This window comes from Manacus vitellinus, unplaced genomic scaffold, assembly GCF_001715985.3.
Source record: "Manacus vitellinus isolate BGI_N305 unplaced genomic scaffold, ASM171598v3 scaffold_36_pilon, whole genome shotgun sequence".
NCBI classification, from domain to species: domain Eukaryota; kingdom Metazoa; phylum Chordata; class Aves; order Passeriformes; family Pipridae; genus Manacus; species Manacus vitellinus.
This window is the reverse complement of record NW_021940508.1, coordinates 6,716,325-6,743,885: the sequence shown is the minus strand read 5'-3', so window position 1 is coordinate 6,743,885 and position 27,561 is coordinate 6,716,325. Positions and strand designations below refer to the sequence as shown.

Here is a 27,561-nt window from a genome sequence, read left to right as displayed (position 1 = left end):
AACACTGCCAGGGATGGGGCAGCCACAGCTTCCCTGGGCAACCTGTGCCTGGGGGAAACCACCCTCACAGGGAAGAATTTATTCCCCAAACCTCATCTAACCCTGCCCTCTGTCACTTTAAAGCAGTCACCCCCCTCATCCTGTCACTCCATGTCTCTTTCAAAAGTCCCTCTCCAGATCTCTTGCAGCCCCTTGAGGGTATGGAAAGTCTCCCTGGAGCTTTCTCCAGGCTGAACAATCCAAACTCTCCCAGCCTTTCCTCGTAGGAGAGGTGATCCATCCCTTTGATCATCTTGGTGTCCCTCCTCTGGACTCACTCCAACAGGTCCGTGTCCTATCCTGTGCTAGGGACCACAGAGCTGGATGCAGTGCTCCAGGTGGGTCTCACCAGAGCAGAGCTGAATTACCTCTATCACCCTGCTGCCCACCCTGCTTTGGATGCAGCCCAGGATATGGCCAGCTGTTTTCCCAAAGGAACTGCAGGAAAAAGCCAACCCAAAGCCCCTCTGTCCCTCCAATGCTCAGAGGCTTCAGCAGCTCCTGCCTCATGCTTCTCCTGAGCTCTGTCATGTCCACTCTCCTCTCTCCCAACTCATCCTTTGCCAGCAGCTCCCAAACATCCCTTTTCTCTTGTGGGAGACAAGGCTTGACAAAGGCTCGGATTATGTGCCAAGGGACCTTCCTCACCCAAAATGAGCTGCACCAAGCACTGGGCAGGGGCAGGTGTTTCTTCACCCCTGATCATTTGTTACAGAGGGGCCACAGATTTGGGACACACCAGGGACACACAGGCACATGTCCAGACCCTGCTCCCATCCCTGTGAAATTCCATGTGGAATTTAGACCTCAGAGCTGCGTGCTTCAGCCAAAACCCCTTCTCTGGGCTCCAAACTGCAGCAACTGAGCAAAAGGCCAGGACACAAAGCAGAGATAGGACAGAACTCCAGGTCCCTGGAGCCTGGAGCACAGAGCTGGCACAAAGGATGAAGATATCTCTGTCCTTGATCTACCATACACCTGGGTACAGATCCAGGCAGCGACAAGGCCATGACTGCAATGTTTCCCTCTGGAAAAACAGCACAGAAAAGCCAAAAACTAAGTAGAGCTGAGGCTTTTATAAGAAAAGATGATCTGTTTTAGTCCTTTGGGAATCAAGTTTTATCCAAGAGTAATTCTGAGTCTTGAAAGAGTGATTAAAGGCCTCATGCCAGCCCGGAGACTGACCGGGTCAGCTTGAGGTGTCCTGGGCTGCTGTCTCGAGGTAATCCTGTATGGTGCTGGCAAGAGTTTCACTGTGTGGGAACATGGCATGCTCCAGACACGAAACCAAGTACAAAGGGAGGGGCCTGAAAGAGAAGGGGACATGTCTGACTAGGAAGTTTGTTCTGCAGAGCCCCCTGCTCTCCCCCAGTCTCTGCCCTCCCCATCTGGCTCCACACAAGCTCTTCTGTGCCCTGGGGAGTCCCTGCAGAGCCAGAGCCCGTGGTCCCTCAGAGCAGCTGTGAGGAGAGCTCCTCAGACACATCTGAGGTGTGGGCACAGGTGAGGAGCTGAGCTAAACTGTCACCACAGCCTGACACGCCATTTTTGCTGCTGGAGGTGAAATCCCACCCTTCTCTCTACACACCTTCCCTTCCCTTCCTGGTCCCCAGGAGAGCTCTGGGACAACTTCTGCCACTGAGCAGCTGCCTCCTGCTTTCGGTCCAGTTTCCACAAGGCCTGCACCAAGTAGGAGGCAGCAGCTGGGTCACCTGCAAGACATGAAGGAGGATCAGCCCTTAGCAGGGGAGGAGCAGGTCCTCAGCACTGCTGTGACCTGCAGGGTGTTGCAAAAGAAGCTTAGAAGCCAGACAAGGTGGGTGAGTGTGAGGAGAGCTGATGTAATATGGAGGAGACTGTCTTGCTGTGTCACAGGCTCTAATTAACCCCAGGGCTGGTAGCCAAGGCAGACAGATGGCATCAGCATGCCACACCTCTCCTTGGACACAGGTTGGGATTTTCCCTGCAGGCATGTCTGCATCCGCAAAGGGAGGGAGCCACAGTCAGGACTGGGACTGGCAGGTTTGGCAGATTCTGGTGAAGCTCACACCTTTGCAGCACAGCTGGAGCACTAACAGGGGATATCACCCTGGGAACAGCACTAGCCATGCCCTGGCTAGGCTCAAGACATGTGTACTGCTCTCACAGGCCTCTGTACTGCCAGGCATGGACATGCTGCTTCCTCAGATGGAGCACAACTCCAGTTCCTCTGCTCTGGGAAAGTAGACCTGTTTGGGAGAAAGTTGGCTGTACCAGGCTGGGGGTGGGGCAGGAAGAGATATTTCTAAGCTGTCTCAGGCCATAGGTTGTTGCCAGGGTTCTGATATACTCTTCTGACAATAGTTTTAGTCTGTTTCTCCAGGGCAGTGAGCTGGCCAGGCCTCACATAACATTTCTAGTGGCCCTACTGTAGTCCTTGACACCTGAGTAAGTGTGGTCTAAAGCATAAGGACTTCCTGCTAAAGATAGCAAAGCAGGCCAGGACAAATTTGTGGAAATCCCCTCTGTTCCTCACCAAAATGAGGAAAAGGAACAGCCTCTTACCTGGAGAGATATGCAAACCATGCTGGAAATCCAGTAGGGCTTCTTTGTGCCTCCCCAGCTCCAGAAACTGTGTACCTCGCCCAATGAGAGAGAGCAACCTGATCTTCTGGAGCACCTCCACCTCTGGCGGGACATTCTCTGCCACAGAAAGACACATGCACCTGGAGACAGCATCTTCCAGGCATTCCCTCCCTAGTCCCTGCAGGCTGAGCCAGGTTAGCAGTCAGGACAAGCCAAAGATTTACTCGGGCCGCTCATCTTCCAGCTCTCCAGACAGATGGCAATGCTCAGCCCCTCTGCCAGGCTGGAAAAGGCCAAGAGGCAGCAGAGGGGGAGACTGAAGAATGCCAAGAGCTCAGAATGTTACATGGCTGTGGTGAACAGCGACCTCAGCAGCAGCCTGACCTTTGGCTGCCCATCTGCACAACTGGCACAAATCTTTTCCCTGAAATCTGTATTGGAGAAGCTTCCCAGTTCACAGCTCAGTTAACTGTTGCCTAGACAGTGAAGGAGGAGGCAGAGTTGAGGCCAAACCCTGCTCCAACGAAACCAGCCAGGCTCTTCAGAGGACTCAGCATGGCACAGAGCTCAGCACTCTGGGACAGAGGTGATGCTGGGCTCTCTACCTTGCTCCTGTACCCACTGCTGACAAGCACATGGATCCTGACCCAGCCTGGCCCCACACAGGTCCTCACCTATTGGTTCAGTGCCAGGCCCACGAAGCTGGACTCGCAGGAGATCGCTGAGGCACCTGTGGGAGGGAGCAGGAGGTTTGGAGCCACTCCTGGGCTGTCAGGAGTGTTGCCAGGCCAGCCCTGGTGCAGTGCTGTGCCCTGCCCTGGCCCTGCCAGCCAGTGCTGCCTGCTGGGGAGGCCCCTTCTCCCAGCGAGGCTTCGTCACCTGCTGAACTGCATTACGGCCTCCTTGCTCTCGCCCAGCTTGGCCCATGCCCAGCCCTGGTGCAGGTATCCAGCTGTTCTCCAGGCAAGGCAGCACAGACTCTCCTTCTTCTGGGACAAGAGTTCCCCCGCCAGCCCTGCCCCTGGCGATGGGCACTCTGGCTGCTCCAGCCTCTCCTCCTCTCGTAACATCCGTGGGATCAGGTCAGTCGTCCGTCTGATGACCTCTTCACACACGGTTATGGCATCCTGGTGCCTCCCAGCCTGCTCCAAGGCGGATGCTGCTTCCAGGAAAACCTCTGGGATCCTGGGCAGAGTTGAGCTACCATCCAGGGGCACCTGGGGAACAAAGGCAATGTCAGTGCTGCAGAACTGCAGTGCCCAGCCAGGCAGAGCAATCCCATCTGGGAACACAGGGCTGCTCTCAGCAAAGCTCAGGCCCACTCCCACAGACACTGGAGCCTGACAGAGCAGGCAGAACCTGTGAAGGACTCACAGCTCAGCAGAGTCAAGACAGCAAATCCCTACTCTGGAAGTGAAGGACATCCAAAATCAGGCTGACAGCTTTATGGGGAAGGGGAAGCTATTTCTCCAAACAGCAGTAGCAAGTGCTCTCTGGTGTGAATCCAAAGGCAGACATGCCACAAGTCATAGGGGCCAGATGCCACTTCATTTCTTTTACATCTCAAACTAGACACCGAAACCTGGAGTCCAGGCCTTGAGATGGAGATTCAAACCTCATCTACCAAATCACCAAGGGAGCTCACCAGGGCCCCTACCTGCTGCTGGAGACCCTCCTGAAGCAGAGCCAGAAAATCCAGGTAATGTTCCACTGCATCAGCCACCCTGCAACAGGGACAGGACACATGATGGAAGGAGCAGAGGGAGCCCCAAAAGTGCCAGCAGCCAGGTGGAACCCGGATTGCCAGCCCACAGGCTTTCCATGCACCACACTCGCTCTGGTCACAACCACCCATGCTTTGAGCAGACCTACAACAGCAGTACTGAACTGGACCATTTCCAGGAGCACAGGGAAAGCTGCAGAGCCCAAACAAGCAGCATGCTGCAAGCACACCAGAGGCACTGTTACCTCCCACCCTGGAGACACCGCTGTGCCAGCAGGTACTTCACTTCAGAGGGGTGGCGATGGCGAAGGAGAGAAGTGAGTGCTGGTGTGTGGACAAGCAGCTCTGTTTGGATCAGGATATTGGGACTGGAGGAAGCAGCTGCTGGAGGTTTTTTTTCCAGAGCCTGTGAAAACAGGAACAGAGAATATGATCAACACCACACTGGTCAAATCTCATGCAGCTGCAACCACTTGTCTCTTCTGGCATCTGGAGATGCACCCAGGAGAGCACCAGTTCTGCACTTCACAAGCACAGCTACTTTTTCTCACAGCCACTTCCAGGAAGAGCCATCGGGATCACTCACACACGGATCAGGCAGGCTCCTGATCTCCACATGGTGCCAGAAGATTTGCAAGATCACCCAGATCACCTCAGGTGTTTAGTTCAAGGTGCTCTGAGCTGCCTGGAACACCATCTCCCATTACAGCCACAGACCTAGTTAGATCAGATCTCAGGTCATTCTAAGGAGAGAGATCCCTCTCCACAGCTCTGTTTGTACCTTACAGATTTCAAAAAGCTAAAGAGATAACTCATTGTCTACTGCTGTGACCTGCTCTCCCAGGCAGGTTGATACAGCTAACGCACACCCCCTCAGGCCACAATCTGCCTGTAAAGGCCTCTTTACTATCATATACTTTATTAAAAGACCGATACTTTCCGACCTGAGACTATAACATCTTCTCCCAAGCCACCAAGAACATGAACTGGGACACAATATCCAACTGCCAGGTGCTGAGCAGGAATTTCAGATCTCACTGGGCTTCTTCCTGCCCACAGTCTGAAAGCAGCACCATGCCTGGATTGCTGTAGCCTACTTCGGGGACCCCAAGAAAGCAGAAGCCTGCTTGAAGCTCTGTGCAGGCTCTGCTGGGCAAAAAACCAATCCAGAACTAGAGGAATCAGACAAACCTCGTAGAGCAGAGCCAGGGCCTGCAGCTCTGTATCAATCTCTCCCAGTTCACGGTACACTGCTGCCGCGTGGGACAGGGCAGAGAGGCACTGGAAGTCGACCTGGAGGGCCCGTTTCAGGTGCTGAAGGGCTGTCTGAGGCTTGCCCTGGTTGGATGGAAAGAGATGCATGTTGCAAGCATATCTTTACTACTTGGTGGGATCCAGATCCCTGCTCTGCTTCCCCAGAGATCCCCACTAAGCAAGAGCAGCACTTCAGCCAAGGGCAGCCTTCCTCAGGTTGGTTTTTGATCTTCTCTCTCTGCAGCCCTTTGTGCTCAGCCAAAATCCCTGCCTGGATTTTGCAGCCTGTCCAAGGAGGCTGGGACCATGAGGGCAACTTCTGCTCAGGGGCCCTGCAGGGGCCCAGGACCACAGAGAGGCAGTGTGGGCATCAGCCTGAGCTTTCCCACCCTACTCTGAGATGCTTTTCCCCTCCCTGCTGTCATTACCATTCGCTGGGCACAGCAGCCGAGGCAGGTGTAGATCTGAGCCAGGACTTTCTTGGAGCAGAATCCTCTTGCAGCTTCCTGAAGGAGGGAGAGGGCAGTGGGGAAGTTCCCAGCCTCCAGCTCCTGCAGCCCTAGGACAGACCCAACATCTCTGTGGCTCACCTTTCTGCCCTCCCTGGTCCCCAAATAAGTGTGGTGCCCTTTTTTTTCCAGTGCCATAGGGACCTGCCTGACCCCCTCCAAACCCAGCAATGAACAGCAGGATGGTCCCAAGCTGCCATCTTTGCTTTGATGGCTTTGCAAGAGAACAGGTCACTCAATGGAAATGTCCAGCAGAAATAGCAGCAGCTTCTAAGCCCAGAAACCAAAATATCTGCCTTGGCCCAGAACAAGGACAGAGGTAGGTGCTGGGCAGGTTCACCTCCACATTCATCCACAGTGACAGAGGGGAAGCACACACACAGGATCTCAGAATCTTTCCAGAACATCTGGACCACTTCCCAGCAGGATGTTTTGGGATCTTAAGACATTAATATTTATCACAACTGGTTATTTGCTTTTCTTCTAGTCCTCTTTTCAAACTTCCCTCTGAGGCTGGTCTCACATACTCACATCTGCCACCTCCCTGTTGGAAGTGCTGGTGCCACTCTAGAGCATTTTGGCTCTGGGTCTGTGGGCTGGAGCTCCTGCCCTGCCTCCTGGCAGGAAGGCCCCACATGAGCCTGAGCACAGTAAGGCAGCACTGGCTGTCCCCAGAGCTGCTGGGGTTGTCAAAACAGTGAAGGAGAGAAAACAAGTGGGACAGAATGCAGCAGTCAGATGAGATCCTTTGCCTGCTGTGACACCAGGCTACAACAGCTTTGTGCGGCTCTTGCAGCACCATAATCCGACAGGAACAACGTGCAGGAAGACAGACAGAAGAAAGGAAAATGCTCACAAGTCCCCTGCCAACCTTCTGTTTTAAGATCGCTGCAGGGCCCAGACACCTACGCAAAGTCACAGACAGGCAGCAGAGCCCTGTGACATTGTGGAGAAAGGATCAGCCGGGGTAAAAGCAGGGAAGCTCTTAGAATATGGAATGGAAAAGTTGAAACTCAGAGGCTCAGCCCAGAAACCCCCAAGGGCCAGTTTGCTTGGGAAGAGAAAGCATGATAAGGACAGGGTAAGGGGGTCCTAGGACTGGAGAGCAGTGGGAAGCTGAGTACCTTTGCCACACAAACCTTGCAGGAAGGCTGCTGCAGTGCAGAGGATCTCCTTCAAGTCCTCAGCACTCTGTACCAGAGGTAGGCAGGCCCCCTCAGCAGGGACTTGCCATGTCTTCAGCAGGGACAGGAGCTCATTCTGCCCCTCACTGCAGCGACCTCTTCCTGTGTCCTGTGAACGCGAGAGGACAGAGAGCAGGGAATGCTGCAGGGAAGCAGGAAACACTGATCCAAGGGCACAGGGAAACACTAAACCCTTTGACATTGCTCTCTGCACTGGGAAGCAATGTCCTACCACCCACTCACTTCAGATACAACCTCGTCACTGCATTGATTCCTGCCTGGCCTGGGGCAGCACCTCCCCACCTCAGAGTGGGGTTTACCTCAAGGGGCTCCTGGCAAGGCAGATCCAAGTGCTGTTGGAGTGCCTTCAGAAAGGTGGGACCCCTCAGCAGCCTCCCAGTCAGCAGGAAGGTTCCTCCACATCCAACTGCCCGCAGAATGTTCCCTACAGAGTCTACAAGTCCATCTGCAGCCCCATTCCAGCCTGCCCAAATCTCCTGTCTCACATACAGAGGTCCCAGGGCCCCAACAGGCAGAATATTCTGGGATCCATTAGCACACTCAGGGCCATTAGGCTATGCTGGAACACCAGGGAGAGCATTACTCATGCTGACTGGGCAGCACTGATGGTTTCAGGTGTCCAAATGCCACAACAACATTTTGCAGAGTGGGTTTCATGACAAACACAATATTTATGCCGGCTCTGCCAGCGTCTGCCCGTGTCCAATTACCTCAGCAGTGCTCAGGAGCCGGAAGAGGCCAGCAATGCTTCCCAGGCGTCCGGCTGCCAACCACCAGGCTGCCTGCAGGGCCCCCAGTCGGTGCAGAGGTGCCTGCAGCTCCTCCACTGTTACCTCCTGCAGCACCTTTTGCCACAGCTCCTCTGTGCTGAGATCCTGTCCACAGGCCCCACAAGCCTCCAGAACTGAAAAAAAAAAAAAACAAAACAGGCAAAAATACCCACAGCCATGAGACAAGTTGGACGCCCTCCTGCAAGAGGGAAGAAAGCCTCAAGCAAGCATGGGCTCCTTGTAGCGAGGGAAGGAGTGGGGTTGCAGGGCTGGCCTGGCCTCAGCAGTACAGAAACCAAGCTCTGAGAGAGTGGAGTTGACAGCAGCACACTCAGGAGACAACACACGGCTCAGAGCTACAACTCCAGCTCTGCTGAGTCCTCTTGAGGTCACTTGCCCTCGGTAAGTGTGTACCAACACTGCAGATCCACCTCTCACCTGCAGCCTATTTCAGTGGGTTTTCTTTGAAGCCAGCACATCATAATTAAACAAAACACTTAATTTTCTACTGTCACCAAAGCTTTGCTTGTGACTTGGCACCTTACACCTTGAAAACTCATTTCCCTTAAAACCTCTGGCCCATCCCTGCAGGGAGCAGCAGGCAGGCAACTGCACATCATCCCTGGCCACAAGCCACCTCACCTCCAGCCCTTCCTGGTGGAGCCAGGTGTGCCTGCCCCCTCCCTCTCCAGCCCTTACAGGCAGAGCCAGGCATGTCTGCTCCCACCACATATCTCCAGAGCACAGAGAATGCTCCCCTTGCCCTGAGGAGTCCCCATACAGAGAATCACCTCCTTACCCCTGAGGAGGCCCTGGCGTATTCCATCTGCTTGTCCCTCGATGGCAGAGTCGGATGCTCCCAAAGTGAAAAGCAGGGAGTTGTAGAGGACAGTGAGTTCCAGAGGCAGGGTAGGGAGGGCAACCGGTAGCCCTGTGGGCACAGCCAACCCAGCAAGAAATTTAGCTGGCTAGGAAAAAACAACCATCCATTCCTAAGTGGCAACAACTGGCTTGGTGACAACAGAAGTGGCCTGGAAAGAATATTTTTTGTGATTGTGATTTGTGACTGTGGTGTGATTTGGGATTGTGGTGTGACTTGTGACTGTGGTGTGATTTGGGATTGTGGTGTGACTTGTGACTGTGGTGTGATTTAGCACTTGGCCACTGCCCACAGACAGCACGTGTCACCACTTCAGGTGCCAGCTGCTTTATACATCCATTTCCCAGCTATCCAGGTGCTGCAGTCCTCCAAGGCTGAGACCTTTCAGCTCTCTCCAAAGAACATCAATACCCTACTCTCTTTCAATACAAATCCACCCTTTCACACACGTTTCATACGCTGTGTCTCTCTCCTTACAGTATCTCAGAATGGGTCAGGTTGGAAGAAATCACAGTGGCTCATCTAGTCCAACTTCCCTGCTCAAGCTGGGCCATCCTACAGCACACGACACAGGACTGTGTCCAGATGCTTCTTAAATATTTCCAGTGAGGGTGACTCCACATCCACTCTGGGTAACTTGTTCCTGTGCTCAGTCATCCACACAGTAAAGTTCTTCCTCATGTTCAGGTGGAACTTCCTGTGCATCAGTTCCTGCCCGTTGCCTCATGTCCTGTTGCTCAGCACCACCAAGCAGAGCCTGGCTCTGTCCTCTGACACCTCCCTTCAGATACTTATAGATATTGATGAGGTTCCCTCTCAGTTGTCTCTACTCCAGAATGAACAGGCCCAGCTCCCTCAGCCTTTCCTCATAGGACACTCCAGTCCCTTAATCATCTTTGTTGCCCTCTGCTGGACCCCCTGCAGGAGCTCCTTGTCTCTCTTCCAGTGAGGAGCCCAGAACTGGAACTCAGGCTGCCTTCCATCAGGCTCCCTCTGCACCACAGCTGTGGCAGGGAGCCCCTCCCCTGGCTTCCCACGGCAAAGACTGCTCATTTTTTTTCCAGAAAACCCAGAGCTCTGCCCAGCAAGATCAGGTGGAGGTTGGGGCTGGGCATTAACCCCTTTGCAGGCCTAGTTCAGCACAGGGCAGAGGAACTGTTTCACTCTGGTTTGCTTCCAGCACTGGGATGCTGGAGCTACATCCTAAGGGACAATGGCCATAAAATAAGACACAAGAAGTTCCAACTCACCGTGAGGAAGAATTTATTTACATCGAGGGTGGCAGAGCACTGGAACAGTCTGCCCTGCTCCAGATCGGAATGTCTCCCTCTCTGGAGACATTCCAAACCCACCTGAATGCGTTCCTATGTCACCTGCTCCAGATGACCCTGCCCGGGCAGGGAGATTGGACTGGGTGGTCTCCAAGGCCCCTTCCAATTCTGACAACTCCGTCATTCTGCGATTATCACCTTTGCAGGCCCAATTCAGCACAGGGCAGCGAGGACCGCTTCAAACCCCTCCCACCCACTTCAGAATTTTGTTTCCAGCACTGGGATGCCGGAGCAGCATCCTGGTAAACAGCAGTGTACGAGCCCCGGTGCTCCCACGCCCACACCCCCCAGGCCCGGGACAGCAACGGGAGGCGCCGGCCGGGCAGGGGCAGGGGCAGGGACAGGGCCCCACTCACCGCGGATGCTCAGGAGCAGCTCCTCGAACGCGTCTCGCTGCCGCCGCCCGCAGCTCCCGCGCCGCCGCCGCCCCGCCGGGCCCCGCAGCCCGCGCTGCCTGCAAGGGACTCACTCACCGCCGCCGGATGGGGGAACCGCACCGGCGGCGGGCCCGGGGCGCGGGGACCGGGACAGGGAAGGAAGGGGCCGTGCCGCACCGTCCAGCGCTCGGCCAGCGCGCCCAGCCGTGGGCGGTCCAGAACCGCAGGCAGTCCCGCTCCTGCTCCCGCTCCGTGTCCTGCCCCGGCCCCGGGGCCTCCTCGCGCCGCCGCTTCATGGCCGCCGCCATCGCCCGCCGCTTTCCCGCCCTTCCCGCCGTCACCATGGCAACGGGGACGCGCGGGGCGGAGCGGGCGTCCCGCCGGGGAAGCGGCGGCCGCGGAGGGACAAAAGGCAGCCCAAGGCGAAGCCGCCGGTCACAGAGGCATTAAATATCCCGAGTTGAAAACGACCCACAGGGATCCTGGAGTCCAACTCTTAGCCTAGCGCACGACACCCCAATGACCACACCATGTGTCTGAGAGCGTTATCCAAACGCTTCTTGAAGTCTGTGAGGCTTGGCGCTGTGACCACTTCCCTGGGGAGCCTGTTCAGTGCCCAACCACCCTCTGGGTGAAGAACCTCTTCCTGATACCCAACCTAAACCTCCCCTTTAGCAAACCCTTAGGAAAAGGCTGATTCTTGGGGAATCTTAGGGGGTTGGACTCCATGATTCTTGTGGGTCCCTTCCAACCTCCGGATATTCCGTGATTCCGTAATGTCCAACCAAAAGCTCCCGTGGCACAGCTTCAGCGCAGTTCCTGTCACTGGTCCTCAGAGAGATCAACGCCTTCCCCTCCACTCCCCCTCGTGAGGAAGCTGTACACTGCATTAAGGGCACTGCGAAGGAGACCTGGGACGGGTCCCGGAGGGTCCTGCACCGGGAAGAGGGATGAAAGAAGGAGACGACACCGCCCGCCTTGGCTCTCACAGTTTTATTTGCAGACATCATCAGTTTCACAGCCGCCCAGAGCCCCGTGCCACCCTCGGACAGCAAATCTCTACGCACACTTCCCCCACTCCCCACTTAATTAATTAATTAAATCATTTATTAACGGAGTGACCCCTCCCTGGGTGCCCCCCGCAGTCGGTGGTGCCGCACCCAGCACTGCTGGATGTGGGACACCCATCACAAGGGCTGCAGTTGCCGAGCGAAGGAGCGCTGCCCGCTTGCCTGTTTTGGAGGGGTTTTTGGAAGAAAAAAGGCTCTGCCTCCCAGCAGAGACTCAAGCATCGCTTCCACCTTCCAGGTGTAGCTGCTGGATGTGAATGAAAGCGTTGACAGCCAGATGTGTAGATACCCAGGAAAGTGTAGCACCACGCTGCATGCAGAGCTCCCAGGACGCTTTCCACAACTGGGTCCATCCCCTTTTATTTTTTTCCCCAAATGAGGGACTGAGGCACACAGAGGTTAATAAAAAATAAAACAATCTTGCTCCAAGCCATGTTGCATGTCGAGTCAGGGTTCAGAGGAGAGAGCAGCACCCCCCAGCCCTGTTCCCCACACACTGGCACTGCTGCTTCCCAAGGGGAAAGGGGAACATGCACACTGAGACTGGGACTGTGCCTTGGCATAAAAAAGCAGCCTGAAGTGTTGAGGGAAGAACAGAGATGGGACAGAGGAACGGGTGTAGGAATAGAGCCCTGGCCTCCCCAAAGCAGTGCCATCCCTTGGGACCATGTCAGCACCACAGATCAGAGCAGTGGGATGCTCCCAACACCTCCAACTCTTCACAGTGGTAGTGGCTTTCGGTCACCGTTTTCCAAGCAGCGCAAAAAAGACACAGTTCAATCCCTGACCTGTGCCAGGACCATGGGACACACTGTCCACCATGGGCCTGAGCCAGGGAAGTTTCCCAACAGAGCTCTCCCCTGCCAAGGAACACACGCACAACGCATGCAAAGCCCAAAGTGCAGCAGGATTGTGGAGTGCAGGATGGAAACTACTCCGCTGAGCACTCTGTCCCCTGTCATGCTCAGCCAAGGGACATAGGGACTAGAAACAAACCACTTGGAATAACTCCTCCAGGAGAGACGAGCAGGCTCCTATGACAGGAGCAGGCTCTTTGAAAGGATGTGGGGCAGAGCCTACTCCCCAGCATGCCAGGTTTCCCAAAGAGCCCTGGTTTGGACCAGCAGGCAGCTTCCTCTTCTGGTCTTAAATCAGCCCTGTCTGCTCAAGCATCAGCAGCATGCTCTGCTTCCAAGGTTGCCAAGCCCTGGACCGGCATTAACTATGTAATCCCCAGCAGGCTCAGGAGAATGGCAGACCATCAATCAGCTCGAGGGCAGCTGGGGAAGGCTGACAAAAGACTAAGAGAGTCAGTGAAGGGAAGCAAGAGCATCTCCAGCCCTTGGAAAACTTGTCTTCGTGAACCTGAAATCTTTGGTGTAGCAGCCAGTCTGTCGTGGCCAAGCAGCCAGCACTCCGTGGCATCTCTGCAGTAACAGGAATGTACCTGCAGCTCTGTTACTGCAAGTTTTGTTTAGTCTCTGTTAAGTGTGTGTGCTTCAGTGACACTACAGCGCTCTGCTGTTCCCTCTGCTCTCCCTGGTGTCCTGGGAACATGAGCCCACAGCCACATGGAGGGATGAAAGAGGATGCCCAAGCACCCTGTGAGTATTCCAGCCATGAACAATGGGCATGGAAAGGCTCAGCTGCCTTGGAGTGGCCGGTGAAAGAGGAACTAGTCCCAGAGATGGGAGCCCAGGGGCCTGGGTGGCAGCGGCAGGGACGTCAGGGGCCAGTTCTACACTATCAGTGACCATAAGGATTCCTGCCAGCACAAATACACTCAGGGCAGCAAGCTCCTGACCAGGTTACAAGGTCACAAGATGACCTATTTGGGCTCCAGCCTTGGGGTTTAGCAACATGTTATCCAGACTAACTTCACATTAAATGAACACTGGGTAGCTGCTGCCTCCACCCCCTTCCTCCTCTGCATATGGATGTACCCCTCGCCCCTCAGCAGAGAGAACATATGGCCAAGGAGTCACAGTTTACAGCAAATAACCTACTCCTGAGGGTGGGATTGCCTAAACCCATCTAACTGTGGGCTGATGTGTTTCTGCAGCTTCCAGCTTCCCCCACTATGCTGCCTGTTCCCTTGCCTGTACCCCTTGCCTGTTCCTAGTATCAGTGTCATGCATCCAGGCAGTGAGGCAGCCAAGGGAGCAATGCCAGCTACAGACCAGTCCCTGGCTCAGTCAGGTGAAATTGAGCAGGACAGGCTCGCAGAGCAGGGCAAAGGAGAGGCTGACACAGGAGAGCACAGCCAGCAGCTCAGGAGCAGGTCAGGCAATGGAAACCCAAAATTAGAGCTGTTTAAACCTTGCTGGAACTGCACCCTAACAACTGAGCAGGCATTTTGCAGGGGTAAAATACAAAACTCAACCTGCCCTAAAGAGCCATTTTCCACAGCAACTGGACACTTGGGAAAAATGGCAAAAACTCAAATGATGAGAGAGGTGACAAGACATTTTCCCTGGGACTTTCCAGGGCAGAGGAGAGGAAGAGCCTGGAGTTACACTAACAGTCTGCAGTAAGGAATTCAAACAGGGGCAGTCATGGTGCATGAGTTAAAAATTAATGGGATCAGACAAACATCAATACAAAAATCCCAGGCAAGCAGTCCTCAGCTCTTTCCAGAGGGAAAAGAGACAAAAGGTTTCATAGCACCAAGTAATGCCACACAGTGGTTCAGGGCAGTAAGGAATCCCAGCTCCAATGAAAACTGCAGGAGGAACTCGGCTGGGATGTGGCCACATGCCATGGTGTAGTGGTTGAGATGTGGGAGGGGGAATGGAGCTAGGGAATTGGATTTTGGGGCTATCTCAAACCATGACACATGGTCACTGTCCTCTACCTGTGCCCATAAAGAAACACCATGCAGCCAAGGGCAGTTTGGGGTAGCTCACTTGTGGCATGAAGTCCCATAGAGAATGCCAAGGCCAAGAGGGAGAGAAGTACCAAACACAGGATGATGGATGCAACTGGCTGCAGTGCCTAGAGCCCATAAGCCCAAGCACATACACAGACACCAGTGAATTAAACCACCTCCTTCAAGAACTGGTGCCTGCTCAGGGCTTTCAAGCAGCTGTTCCCAGGCACTGGAGCTCACACCAAGGCCACTCCTGCAGTTGGGACAGCTACTCTGGGCTCCTCTTTCCTCCTGGCCAGGCCCAATATGGGGGTGAGCCCATATTCTGTCACTACGTCCTCTCTATCTTAACCATTCACAATTAACAGCCAGCATTCAGCAGCACACACTTAGGAAGAGATGAGGAGCCTTTGCTGCTACCACCTAGCCCACAGGAACCCTGACAGGCTGAGAACACAAGTGGAGAGCTTCTTGGTCATGGACACAGTTCTCCCTGCTACCACTGCCCCAAGCTAAGCCCTCTTCAGGCTGTACAAGATAGCCCAGAGTGCTCTCCACTGCCCTTCATAGGGCTGAGAAGCACCAGGAAAACAGGAGTGAGTGTAGGAAAGGCCTCACTACAGAGCAACTGACTGACTTTACAGAGGAGCAGCTGCCACCGAGGCCCTGGGAGCCATCTGCACATGTAATCACTTACACTTTGATTCCAGTGTGAAAACTAAACACGTGGCTGTGGGACATTCCCTCTCCTTCCCACCTTCTCTTCCCTCCTCAGCAGGCCCCATCCTATGAGTCTTTGCACAGGCAACGTGACATCCTGTTGGCCACTGAAGCCTTCCAGCTGCACAGTGGAGACAGTTGTCAGGAAAGCAGCAGCAAGATCCCCATTGGTGTTTCTCCAGAGGAGCGCTCCAGGACTCTTTGTGTCTTGGGCTCCTGCAGCAGAGTCCTCCTGCTGCCAGCAAAGGCCCAGCAAGAGCTCTGACCTCCCCTGCTGAGAAACACCCCCGCCACGAGCGAGGAACAGTTGACTCCGGTCCTTTTCTACAGCGCAGAGGCAGGAAGCAGGGGATAATCCCCGACTGCTGCCGGCAGGCACTCATTGCTGGCGGCTCATGTATCCCTCCCAGCCCGAGGGAGCCAAGGGGACAACCACAGCCTGGGCCGACGAGCAGGTCAGGATCCCCATGTCTCCGGCGCTACCTGAGCCGGAGCTGGCTGAACCAGGTGCTGACGGCACAGTCCACACGCATCACCAGGGAGATCCCCAGCAAGAGGCAGATGCTGCTCACCACGAAGCCCAGCGACTCGAAGAGGAACCTGCAGGCACAACAGAGGCAGTTAAGGAGGTGACAAGTCAGCATGCCAACAAAGTCAGGCTGCTCCCATCGCTCCAGCAGACTGATTTTCCTGACAGTGAGAGGCTGGTAGCACCCCACAACCTAAAACCTGAATTACATTTGCTGCCCAGCAGTTGCTGCTTCAACCTGGAAGGCAGGCATGCCACTGGTTTAGAGGCCACTCAGGACCTGACTCAGGTGGGATTTTGAATCCCTCAGAGGCTGAGGCCACATCCCACACCTACTATTCCAAAGGTTTGCTAGTTCAGCACTTCTGGATTTACCACTTCTGGTCTGGTCCCTACCTTTGGCTCTCTGAGCTGAATATTCTTAGCTTCCAGGTGGGCTCTGTGTGTTCTTGGAATTAAGATGAGGAGAAATTTCTAGGCTCTACCTTAAGTCCAGCTTCTGAACTTCAAGCAGGAGTTACTTAAGGACATTCCTACAACCTCTACTAGGTAAGAAGTCAGAATATCAATCACAGGGTCTCTTCCAACCTTCCTGTCTAGGAACTCCAGTTCATGTCACAGACATGAGCCTTACCCATCATCAGAGAAACTCCTGGGACTTACTTGGGGGCAAAGACCTTCCAGACCATGAGGTGCCTCCTGAGGATCATAGCTGCACAAACACAGGCCAGAAGCTGTGAGGAAGATCAGGAAAAACAAGTTACAAGTGACTCTGGAAAGATCTCCTGAGGCACTAGGCTCACATCCAAAGGTGGTACTAAACTGCACACACCTGAGAGGCTGGTGCAGCGCATACCAGTTACGAGCGTCCCAAACAGGACTCCCTTCTATGTCCTCAAATCAAGAAACATGAGCAGCCTGGGGTACAGGCAGGCCCTCATGGGGCCAGGCTGGGGCAGCACAGGGGGGGACTCACACTGTGCCTAACTTGACCTGCTGTTTCACTAAGAGGTGCACTCCTGCTCTCCTGCTGCAGAGCCTGTCCCCTCCCTTGCACTGCCTCTAGTCTGACCACATAAAAAAATGATCTGAAAGGATAAACCCCAGAAAGCTATTTGCTCCTTTCACAGGATTAATTTTCTGGTGTTTAGCTCCCAGTATCACCACAGCACATATGAAAACCAGAGCTGGAGTGAGATAGGGATGGTCAGAAAGAGGGGGAGCAGGATTACAGCCCTGCAGTTCCTGAACAACCGTTCCCACTCTGGACAGATGGGTATGAAAAGCAGCCTAATCCATACAGTGGCTTCCATCTGCAACCAGATGTATCACCCCTGCACTTGTCTGTGTCCTGGCTGACCCCTTTCTCTCATCAGAGTGACCCACAGTTCTCACAGCACACCAATTGCCTCCTAGACAGCCTCTCCCACAGCCACCCTGCCTCTGTCCTTACCTGTGTCCCAAGCACAAAGAGGTACTTCAGCCCCAGCTGCAACAGTGCAACAGAGAACTTCTCTGGAGATTCCCGCAGCCTCATCTCCATCATGTGCTCCTCCACCTCCTGCAGCTCCTCACGTGACTCCTTCTTGGGCTTCTTCCTCTGTGAGTTGGGCATCTCACACACAAAGGGCCAGAGCAGGAGCAGGGGGCAGCCAACTACCTCAAGGACAAAGGCACATGAAGTTACTGGAGCCCAGGAGGTGAGGAGCTCCTAGGCTCTGCCATCATGCCCTGGATATGAAGTAAGCAGATATCCAGGCCAAGCTGCAGGCCACAGGCAGAAGGGGACAGTGAGGATGCTGCTGTTCAGCTGGTGCCCGAGCCTGCACTGCCTCGTGCTCAGCTTGCAGACCCCCAGGCAAGGCACAGCAATGAGCTGTGTCTGCTCAGGCACCACAGCCCAGGGGGAAACTGATTTACCTGCAAAGAGGATATGGGAGGCAAAGGTGTTGGCGCCCACCAGGACAGCAGGCAGGAGGTTCGTGCTGTGGTCAAGGTGGAAGCCAACAAAGGCCGCATTCCAGTGGATGGCTGGGAAGATGGGTTGGTGGCCTGTGGAATAGAAGAACTGGGAAGCAGCAAGAAGCCAGGAGATGACTGCATACCAGGGCACAGAAAAAGGCTCTGAGGGATAAAAAGATAAAAAAAGAGGCAGGGGGTGGGGATATCAGCATCAAGGAACAAGAGAGATCCATGGTCAAAAAAAGCCTAGCGACCTTTCTTCCAGGTTCCCTTTCCATGCTGGCTCTTTTGAGAGATAGGAACCAGCCCAGCTCCCACCACAGATGCAGCAACGGGCAACCATTCCCTCTGCTGCCCACCCTGCTACTGGGCTCTGTCAGTAACAGAGAATTTGGTGACTGCTTACACCCTGGGCAGAAGAAATGGGTGTAGAACTCCTTTCCCTGACTCCCCTTACATTCATGTCCCTGCTGCATGCATCTTTCTTCTACTGGAGGATTTAAGTAGCTTTAAAAAAGCTAGGTGTATCCCCTGAGGATCAGGGCACCACCATTCCCCAAGAGCAGAGACTGGGCCCTTCCTCTCCCAATGGAATTAAGGCAAGGTGAGGACCAGGCCACACATCACATCCAGAAGTTGCTCTACTCACTCACCAGCATCTCCAGCAAGGCCTCTGGCACACGTGTGGATGTGCAGCAGCACAAAGGCCTCCAGGAAGAGGAGCAGGAAGGCAAAGCTCAGGCGTTCGCTGTGCAGGAGCATCAGGAGGAAGCCCAGGAGGGTGAGGGCAATGACCAGGGCTGCCGAGTACACACTGCCCAGCCCATATGCTGCGACCGTGGCCCTGCAGCTGCCTCGCTCCAGCCGGCTCTTCTGGGACTCCTGCATCCTCTTGTAGATCTGAGGGATGACGTGGAGGAAGTCGACTTCGGAGCTGGGAACCCCCAGGTAGGGAGTGACAATGGATCCTGCTGACTCCCGTGTGTCCTTTGCAAACACTGTCATGGGATTGCACAGCAGGAGCAGCAGTCCCACAGACGCCAGTCCATAGACAGCCCACGGAAAGGCAACAACTGCCACCTGCACCAGCTCCTGCAGCTTGCCCAGGGAGTCGTCAGTGCTGGAGGCCACAGCCCAGTAGCAGGCAATGCAGAGCACCACCAGTGGGAAGCCCCAGCGCACAAAGAGCACGAGGGGGTCCGAGCTGTTCAGGTTGCCGTAGTGCCGCAGCCAGCTCCGCACTGCATACACTAGCCCGGCCAGCAAGGCCACGCACAGGAGGTAGAAGAGGTTCTTGGCCCGTGTGTTTCTCAGGCTGGCAAGGGGGGAGAGGAAAAGAGAGGGCCGGCACTGAGGAATTTCTTCACGGCACTGGTGGAAGAAACCGGAGAGGCGCACGCAGACCAGGAGCACGGCCACGAGGCACAGCAAGTACCAGATATCCTTCCGGTAAGAGGAAAAGCCAAGGAGCTGCTGCTTGGGGCTTTCTGGCACAGTCAGGTGACCGTCCCAGTGGAGCTTCCCTACCAGCAACATGACCAGTGAGGCCAGCAGGAACGGGGCCACCTGCGCCTCAGCCACGACAAAGCTGTCGGAGAACATGGCTCCACAGCGGAAGAACAGGATGCCCATGGGAAAGGCCAGCCCCAGCCATGTTCGCAGCCTCTGCCTCAGGCCACTGCTGGCCAAGGGTGGCTGACTGCCCACCAAACGGGCCCTCTTGGGATGCTGGACCCACCAGTGCCAGAAAAATCCCATCTGAGAAGCAGCGGCTGCCCATGACAACACCAGGAGAAGGTCCAGCCCCTCCTGGGTGAAAATGTGGGCCAGCCCAAGCAGAGCAGCCCCCATGAGGCCCCAGAGCAGCGGGTACAGCAGGCAGCTGCGATAGAAGGAGTCCGAGGATGTGGCCAACTCTGAGGCCATGTAGCAGAGCAAGCAGGAAGCCGCAACAAGGATGCAGCCCCCCACCATACGCAGGGGATGGAAGCGGGCCCAGGACTGGGTGCACACAGCCCGTGCCTCCCGCAGGTAGAGCTGGAAGCGACCAATGAGGCTTCCCAGCCTGGACTCCAGCTCCGGAGGCACCAGCGTTGTTCCCTGCACCTCGGCCAAGAGCTGAGTGTGCTCCTCCACGGTGCTGGAGAAAAGTTCCTGCAGGTGCTGGAGCTGCTCTGCCGGCAGGTCCTGAGCCACCAGCGAGTAGGAGTGCAGGAAGCGATCCACCTACAGAAAAGGGGACACAGGATCAGACAGCAGTACTGGGACCATTGGGAACAGGATTCACTGCCTCACACAGCCCCTTCAGAATGGAAACAGCCCCAGTGTACCAACCCCTGCCAGGGCAGACCCTTCCCCAGCCACATCATCCTGGGCTGGTCACACAAATTCAGGATGTCACCGGCAGGAAACAGGAAACACAACCCCTCTGCCAAAGTGACATCCCTCTCAAGTGACGCATCCATCTTGACAGCCACACTTGATTCCACTTAGGTCTTCACCTGTAGCTGCACCTCTGCTAATGTTGGGCATCACTAAGGGCTTTTATACAGTCTTTGGCAGCAATAAGACAAACGTGCTCCAGAAGCTCAGATCATTACTGGCTCTTAATCTGCACCCGATGTCGACTTTCGCAGTTTTGTCTGAGGACAAACATCAAATTAAAAAGCCTTTAGTGGATCAGACCTAACTGCTTCCCCTTCATCAATAGAGGCACATTAACCAACTGCACCATAGGCTTCTCGCTTCCTACTTCAAGAGTCATAAAAGAAGTCTTACAGGGGGATTAGCAGGGCAGGACACCTGCACATACATCCAGCTGCTCAGCAGTGTAGATCTGCTCAAGTCCTGAAATGCACCTGTAACTCCACACACCTTCCAGTCACCTCAGAGCACAGGCAGAATCAGTCTGCCTTCCCATGAATGGCAGACATGTGCACCGGCTCTCTCACAGCCCTGCACAATCCCGCCCCTGGAATGCCATGACTCCTTCAACACCGACATAACTAAGCCAGAAACCTCCTCAGACAAATGAGTGCAAGTATTTAAACAGGCAGGACTGGATAATGCTGATTCCTAACAGATGACGATTGATATCCTCAGTGACTAATGGACATGAACATACAGTATCATCTTTAAATGACAAGGCACTCTGCTGGTCTACAAATACAGAGCTGAGAGGCTGAATGTTTCCATCTTCCCATCAGTAGTTGTATTCTCTCCAGCTCCTCACTGGCTTGTACCAGTGGTATACTAGCTAGCACTCTGAGGAGCTGGCTGGGTGCTGGAGGAGTTATTCCTGTGCTCCCAGTAATCCAGGGTCCCTCAAAGGTAGACTGGCCCTTAGCTGAGACAAATGCCTTGCAATGCCTAAGGCAAATCTGGCTCTGTAGCATGACCAGAGCCACAAGAGACAGCCCTCACATCCTCCCTAGAGGCTCTGACTTGGCCTGCTCCATTTCCTGGGCTTCTTTCATTTTTCCCTTTACTCTCATTCAAATTTTGTCATTCAGATCTTGGGGTTCTGTATTTGGTTGCACTTGGTGTAAACTGCTCCTTCTGTAACCCACTTTACTGTCACCTGTTACATAGTATTTATTTAGTCCTTCATTACTGTTCTCCTTCTGTCACTGATCTAGAATAGCTTTTTAGTTAACACTGTTTCTCCTTCAAAACTGAAGCAGCATCAAAACCTCAATTTTACTCTTGAATCTCCATTCATAAGACTCACCCCCGGTCATCTTCAGCCTTGAGGAACCAGTGTCCCCCATTACCAAATCCACCTGACAATTTGGGGCCAACCCTCATCCTGAAAGGAATGCCACCTTCCCAGGCAGTATTTTCCACACCACAGCACTAAACACGTATCTTTCATTTTAATTTGGGGAAAGTGGTGCTGTCTTTTAATGGAGCAAACACTGCAAGGAGGTAACACCTCAAAATCAGTGCCCTTTGAAGGTAACAGCATGTCACTACCCCATCTCCACAAAACAGAAGAGGTTTGTGCTTAAAACGCCGTTCCTTCTCCCCTCTAGTTCAATGGGGGGCCTGCCATAGGCCGTACCTGCTTGGCGTTGATGTGATAGACCGAGAGCTGCTGCAAGGCTGCAGACACAGTGTCACCGTCCCCGGAGAACAGCTCAGCCATCACCTCCCCAATGTTGCTGTAGGGGATGGGCACACCCAGCAGCAGGGCCACAGTGGGCACCAGGTTCACCTGGGGAATGGTCTCAGGCTCCTGGAGAGACAGCGGAGGAATTGTAAATTCAGAAAGAACACGGCAATGCATCTTTTCACTCGTGTCAGAGGATGATGGGAAAGACATTCCTGTTCAAAGGTGAATCCAGGCAAAGGCACAGCTCTGCCCTCTCCAAGGGCCCTGTGGAGTGATGGATACCTGCTGGGAGCTGCAGGTCAATGGGTACAGCCCTACACAAGCACCTCTCACAGCTGCAGGGGCCTGAACATGGGTCCCAAACACTTCAGTCCCCTGGATCCTGTGTCAGCCCTTCCACTGTTCTCTCAAGATAAGGTGAGAGACTCCCTCATCCCTCTCAATCTAAATGATCCCAATCAAACTGTCACTCTCTGTAAACCCAGCATGCAGTTTTCACCCCAGATACCAAGGGTCAACTTCTTCTCACCTCTGGAGGGCCACTGCCAAACAGGGGTGTCCTACTGTACACAAACAGTGCTGCATTCACTTCCTTCTCACTGTCGCCACCGTGGTCTCCAGTCTCTGTCATGCCATGGTCCCCAGCCACCAGAAGAAGGGTGTCATTCCCCAGGTGATCCACCAAGGACCTGTCACCAGGATAAGGAAGGTCAAGTCCTCCCTGGGCAGGAGCCCAGCCAGCCTAGGTGGGAGAGAACATGTCCCCACCAAGCCTGTCTGTCGCACAGAGGTGAAGCCCACAAAAGGGTACGAGCAAAACTAAGTGCTGACACAGAGCTGTAACAACTGAGCCAGGGACCATGCTGCTTTAAATGGGTGCTCTAAAGCCAAACTGAAAATTCAGAGCCCTGAGACAGAGTGGACTAGCCTTTCTTAGATGCCCAGCCTCCACAGTGCCTCCACAGACCTTGACAAAATGCAATTCAGAGGAAAGGTTCCCAACAGGAACAAAATTTTACACTGCTTCTGTTCGGGTCATGTATCATGTTATGTGAGCCATCTCCTACTTTAAAGGACAAAAGAGGGGATTAGTCCCTGAAGGATGCAGTAGGTGGTAGATATACACTGTGCTCTCAGGTACAGCAGAGTAAGTCACCAACTCCTTGTAGCAGCAAAACTTAAAGCAGTCCTAAGAATGAAAAGCTGCAGCATTTTGGGCTGAGACACGTCTGCATGGCTGAGATTTCTGGATCCCCTTCTGCCCTCTGACACAAAGGTGCAACTTATGGGCCTGTATGATAAATGCAGCAACCCCCAGCCAGGGTCCTCCACGTGCTTCTCAAACATTGATAAACCTCATGTTTGCTCAAGTAGCCTTAATCTCCATGTTAAGGATGGAAAGACTGAGGCTCAGCTGTACTCCAGCTGCACTGTCACCTGATGGTTTGGTAGAGAACCAAGGCTCCGACAGGCAGCCTTACCTCTGAAACCAAACATCTCATCAACATGCACCTATTCAAAGAGAGACTGCCCATATCTGGCCTTCCAGCTGCTACTGGCCAAAGCTGTTTTCCATGTTAACAGGGTCAGTAAGCATCCTCTGTTGCCCTCTGCATCTCACTGGGAAGACTCAGGCAACCCCTCCCTACTGCATTAATCACCTGAGCATCTCATTCATCTGGGTGAGCTTCTTGGCCATCTCGGGGTGGTCAGGTCCGTGTTTGTGCCCACAGTGGTCCACTCCAAGGAAGTGAGCAATTAGCATGTCCCATTCTCCACTGTCCACTGTGGAACAAAAGCAGCCTTATCACACACCAGCCTGGGATTCCACACCTGGATCCTCCTGCCAGAGCTCCCTGATTGTCTCTGGACACTGCTGTTTCTTCCCCTCCTGCCACTGTCACTGCCAGCTCTCAAGCAGATTGGTGCAGGTTTTAACTGAGGCACACTCTTGTCTGCAAGTGCCTGGGTGTAATGGCACAGGGACATCAAATCCAGCATCCCTGGTTTTTCCTCACCACCCCTCAGGACAGGAACCAAAGCTGTCTTGAAACACCCTTAACTCAGTAAGCTGCCACAAACTGAGCTAAAGCAACGGGATCCTCCAGAGAAGATAAACCCAAAACTCCCATCCTCCCCAGAGATACTTCAGGTTGGACCCATGAATGTGCCCCTCTGCATCCCACCTGGCACATCAACATTGTCCCTAGCTAGAAAGTTTCCCCAGCCTCTCCCCTCTGCTTCAGGGCATTGACGCATCGAAACCAACACATTTGGAGTTAAACAATGAGGAGCAGCTCTCCCACAAGGCACAAGGACTTCCCTGTGAAAGGCCACTGCACCCTTGATTCACTTAGAGTCAAACACAGAAAAAGGAAAGAGGATTTCCCTTGGTCCCAGGACCTCAAGAAGGTGGAAATCACCTAAAATTCACAAACTAATCTCACACTTCACCTTCTTCCCATGATCGGGAGGTACACAAGCTATGCTGAGAGTAGTGCTGTGTCCCAGCCTCCTAACTTGTCTATTTCCCAGAGCATTGTGTGCCTTCCTGGGCAGCCACAAGTCAAAATTTAGCTGCTCCTCCTGCTAAATCCTGCCAGTGTGTTTCTAGGACAGATGTCAAAGTCTAACCTCATCCCAAGAAGCTGAACTCCCTCCCAAATGGTGGACAGGTATTTATAGAAACAGTCTAGGGGTTCCAAGAGCTGGCTTATCTGTGGAAGTCTAGTGAGAGCACTATAATCCTTGGGCAGCAGTTTGTGACTGCCCAGTGCCACGACATAACAGAAAAATCCTTCAGTCCTACCTCAAACTTGCAGTAGAACTCCCACATAATGTCAAGGGGTTTCCAGGCCCTGGGGAAAGGGCTGCTTACCAGTTGGATAGAGATGCTGCAGGATCCCATCATCCACAGTGTGAAGATCCTTCACGTTAAAAGAAGGGAAGAAATATGAGCGGAAAAACTTCTTCGGGAAGAGTCCTTCCCATGTGTCATCACCCATGAAGACGACTCTCCTTCCTGTGAGACAGGAACCAATAAGAGACAGAGCCCACCTGAGTCATGCTGTTACCTACAACAACACAAAGAGCCTGGGCAGACCCAGGTCAGGGTCTGGAGCAATGGCCCCTCTCCAACCCACACTCAAAACTGACCTAAAATTAAAATGACCATCTGGCTGTAAATGACTTTGAATACAGGGAGTGACCAGCCCTGTCTCTAAGCCCAGGAGCGTCCCCCACACCAAATCCACCTGCACAACCTCACGATTTATTGCTGGCCTGACACATCACCCCAGCAGAAAGACTTGTGGGTCACAACATAGGTGGGTGCAGGAGGTGCAGCACAAAGCAGATAAACCCTCACCTAGGGCCTGTGACCCCACTGCAAAACAGGAGGCACAAGGTAGGAGTTGAGTAGAAGCCATGAGTCCTGGGCTCTGGCTTTTAAACACAACAGTGGTGGTGTTCCAGATGTGGAAAAGAGAAGGCAAAAGCACTGATGCTTCTTCCCTCTACCCTCGCTCTGCTTGCCCTGCCTGCCACCAGCCCACTGTGCCTCCACAGTGCCTCTCCAGCTTGAGAGCAGGAACCATTTCCTCTGAGGCTGCTGCTGTGGCACAGGGCCTACCAGTGCATTCTGCCTCAGATGTTTGACTGTATTTGCCCACCTTGCTCACATGCAGTCCTGTTGCCTCAACCCAGGCACTGGTATTGGTGCCACTCTGAGCCCTGGGAGGAAATCTCTCCAGAGAACAACCCACTGTGTCCTGTCCCTTTCCCTCTACTCCACCACCACACCATAACAAACCCTTTACAGCTGCACTGAGCACCCCACAGTAGCACTGAACTACACCAAAGACGCAGTTAGGTTGCTGCCTAAGAGCTGCAGGCAGCTGGCCAGGCAGGCAGGGTCACCCCCACAGCATACCTGGCACCACCCGGCACACCTGGCTCCTCCCTTCTCACACAGCACGACCGACTGCCCTTGGCTTCGTACAGCCACTCCTGGAGGTGACCTTGTGACAGTCACCATCAGAGCAGCCACCTTCACCTGCTCTCTTGTCATCTTTGAAGATGATGAAGATGAAGCCACAGTCACAGCTACTCCTCACTCCCAGCACAAGCTGGAGAAACCCCGCCTGCATGGCAGCTCTGCCTCAGAAAACTGTCACTGAGCAGGGCAAAAGAATTAGCTGGCAGAGCGGAGGTGGTGTAAGAAGTTCCCTTCCCAGTGAGAGAGGAATCAAGGTTTTGAACAAAGGTTAAACTGAGCAGGGATTTGCAAATGCCCTGTCCCAGTGGGACATTGCCCTGCCCCACACGGGGCCACAGAATTATAGAATATTAAGGGGTTAGAATGGACCTTAAAGATCGCCTAGTCCCAATCCCCCCTGCTATGGGCAGGGGCACCTCCCACCAGACCAGGTTGCTCAAAGCCTTATTCAGCTTGGCCTTGAACACTGCCGAGGGGAATCCACAACCTCCCTGGGAAACGTGTTCTAGTGTCTCACCACACTCATAATGAAGAATTTTTTCCTATTATCTAATCTAAATTGCTCCTCCGTCAATTTGTACCCATTAGTCCTTGTCCTATCACTACAGCTCCTGATAAAGAGTCCCTCTCCAGCTTCCCTGCAGGCCTCCTACAGATACTGGAAGGTTGCTACATAGGTCTCCCTGCAGCCTTCTTTTCTCCAGGCTGAACAGTTCCAACCATAGAATCACCAAGGTTGGAAGAGACCTTCAACATCATCCTATCCAACCATCCACTTACCACTGTAACCCCTAAACCACTAAACCCAGTGCGAGATCCAGATGCCTCCTAAATACCCCTCCAGGAATGGTGACTCCACCACCTCCCTGGGCAATCTGACCACCCTAACAGTGAAAAAACAGCTGCTTCTAACGTCTGAATGTCCCCTGCCTCAGCCTAAGGTTAGGAACCCACCGTTCTGCACCAGCTGTGCCAGCAGGTTGTCCTCCTGGATGGCGTAGGAGGCAAAGTTGCTGCCCACGTCGATGAAGGTGGGCAGTGACCCGGTGGTGAGGCCCTTGATGCGCTGCATGGTGGCGGTGGGGGGGTCGGCCCGGAAGCGGTAGAGCCGGGCGTGCCGGGGCTGGGAGGTGGCCAGGTGGTGCAACACCCCTAGCTTGTTCTCGTAGGGCAGAGGGCTGGCCTTGCCGGGGTCGAAGCGGGCGAACTCGAAGCGCAGGGCGTCGATGATGACGAGCACGGCCTTGGAGAAGCGCTGGGGCGCCCAGCAGGAGCCCGGCGGGAGGCTCTGCCCCTCCCAGGGCGGCGGCACAAGCGGGTCGGAGCAGGAGCTGCTGCTGGCGAGCTCGATCCGGGTGAGCAGGAAGCCGCTCATGAAGAGCCCGATGCCGGCAAAAAAGAGAAAGCAAACCCAGGCCAGGAAGAGCACCACTGGCCACCGCTGCATCCTAGAGGGGAGGACAAGCAGGCTCAGGCCACGGCGGCTCTACTCGGGCCGGGCACCACTCCCTGCCAGCACCCACCGTTGGCCCGACAACCCTCACACCCACCTCTCCCGCAGGACCCCCCGTCAGCCTTGACACAACCCTTTACCCGGTCCCACACCATGTCCTGACAACCACCCTGCGCACCTCCTGACACCCCGCC

General features: G+C 54.2%; 2 protein-coding genes across 4 annotated transcripts; both read right to left on the bottom strand.

The window, feature by feature from the left end:
* Positions 1-1,110: 1,110 nt before the first annotated feature.
* FANCG (FA complementation group G) lies at positions 1,111-10,961 on the bottom strand. The gene is given in 15 exon segments (XM_029961528.1): positions 1,111-1,346; positions 1,583-1,751; positions 2,584-2,721; positions 3,279-3,334; positions 3,484-3,821; positions 4,262-4,328; positions 4,573-4,733; positions 5,519-5,665; positions 6,010-6,140; positions 7,230-7,383; positions 8,006-8,199; positions 8,865-8,996; positions 10,633-10,690; positions 10,692-10,730; positions 10,854-10,961. Coding segments are annotated over 15 exon segments (2,010 nt in total). The 3' UTR covers positions 1,111-1,228.
* A 670-nt stretch (positions 10,962-11,631) lies between these two features.
* On the bottom strand, positions 11,632-27,361 carry PIGO (phosphatidylinositol glycan anchor biosynthesis class O). 3 transcript variants are annotated; one of them, XM_018077304.2, is made up of 10 exons: positions 26,869-27,361; positions 24,796-24,939; positions 23,579-23,702; positions 22,447-22,606; positions 21,867-22,040; positions 18,457-20,029; positions 17,762-17,965; positions 17,295-17,497; positions 16,505-16,575; positions 11,632-15,912 (listed from the first exon to the last, which is right to left on the bottom strand). In XM_018077304.2, the coding sequence occupies exons 1-10, from the start codon at positions 27,359-27,361 to the stop codon at positions 15,792-15,794; spliced, it is 3,267 nt and encodes a 1,088-aa protein (XP_017932793.1). In that variant the 3' UTR covers positions 11,632-15,791. The 3 variants fall into 3 exon arrangements, with proteins under 3 accessions (XP_017932793.1, XP_017932795.1, XP_017932796.1); XM_018077306.2 differs by having other exon boundaries at positions 17,762-17,893; XM_018077307.1 differs by lacking the exons at positions 11,632-15,912; positions 16,505-16,575 and having other exon boundaries at positions 17,343-17,501.
* Positions 27,362-27,561: the final 200 nt, after the last annotated feature.

Coding starts and splice junctions, on each gene's coding strand:
- PIGO (XM_018077304.2), bottom strand. CDS start 27,361: ATGCAGCGGTGGCCAGTGGTGCTCTTCCTGGCCTGGGTTTGCTTTCTC. Junction 23,703..24,795: donor GCAGCATCTCTATCCAACTG/GTAAGCAGCCCT, acceptor TTTGTTCCACAG/TGGACAGTGGAGAATGGGAC. Junction 17,966..18,456: donor AGGCCTTGCTGGAGATGCTG/GTGAGTGAGTAG, acceptor TTTATCCCTCAG/AGCCTTTTTCTGTGCCCTGG.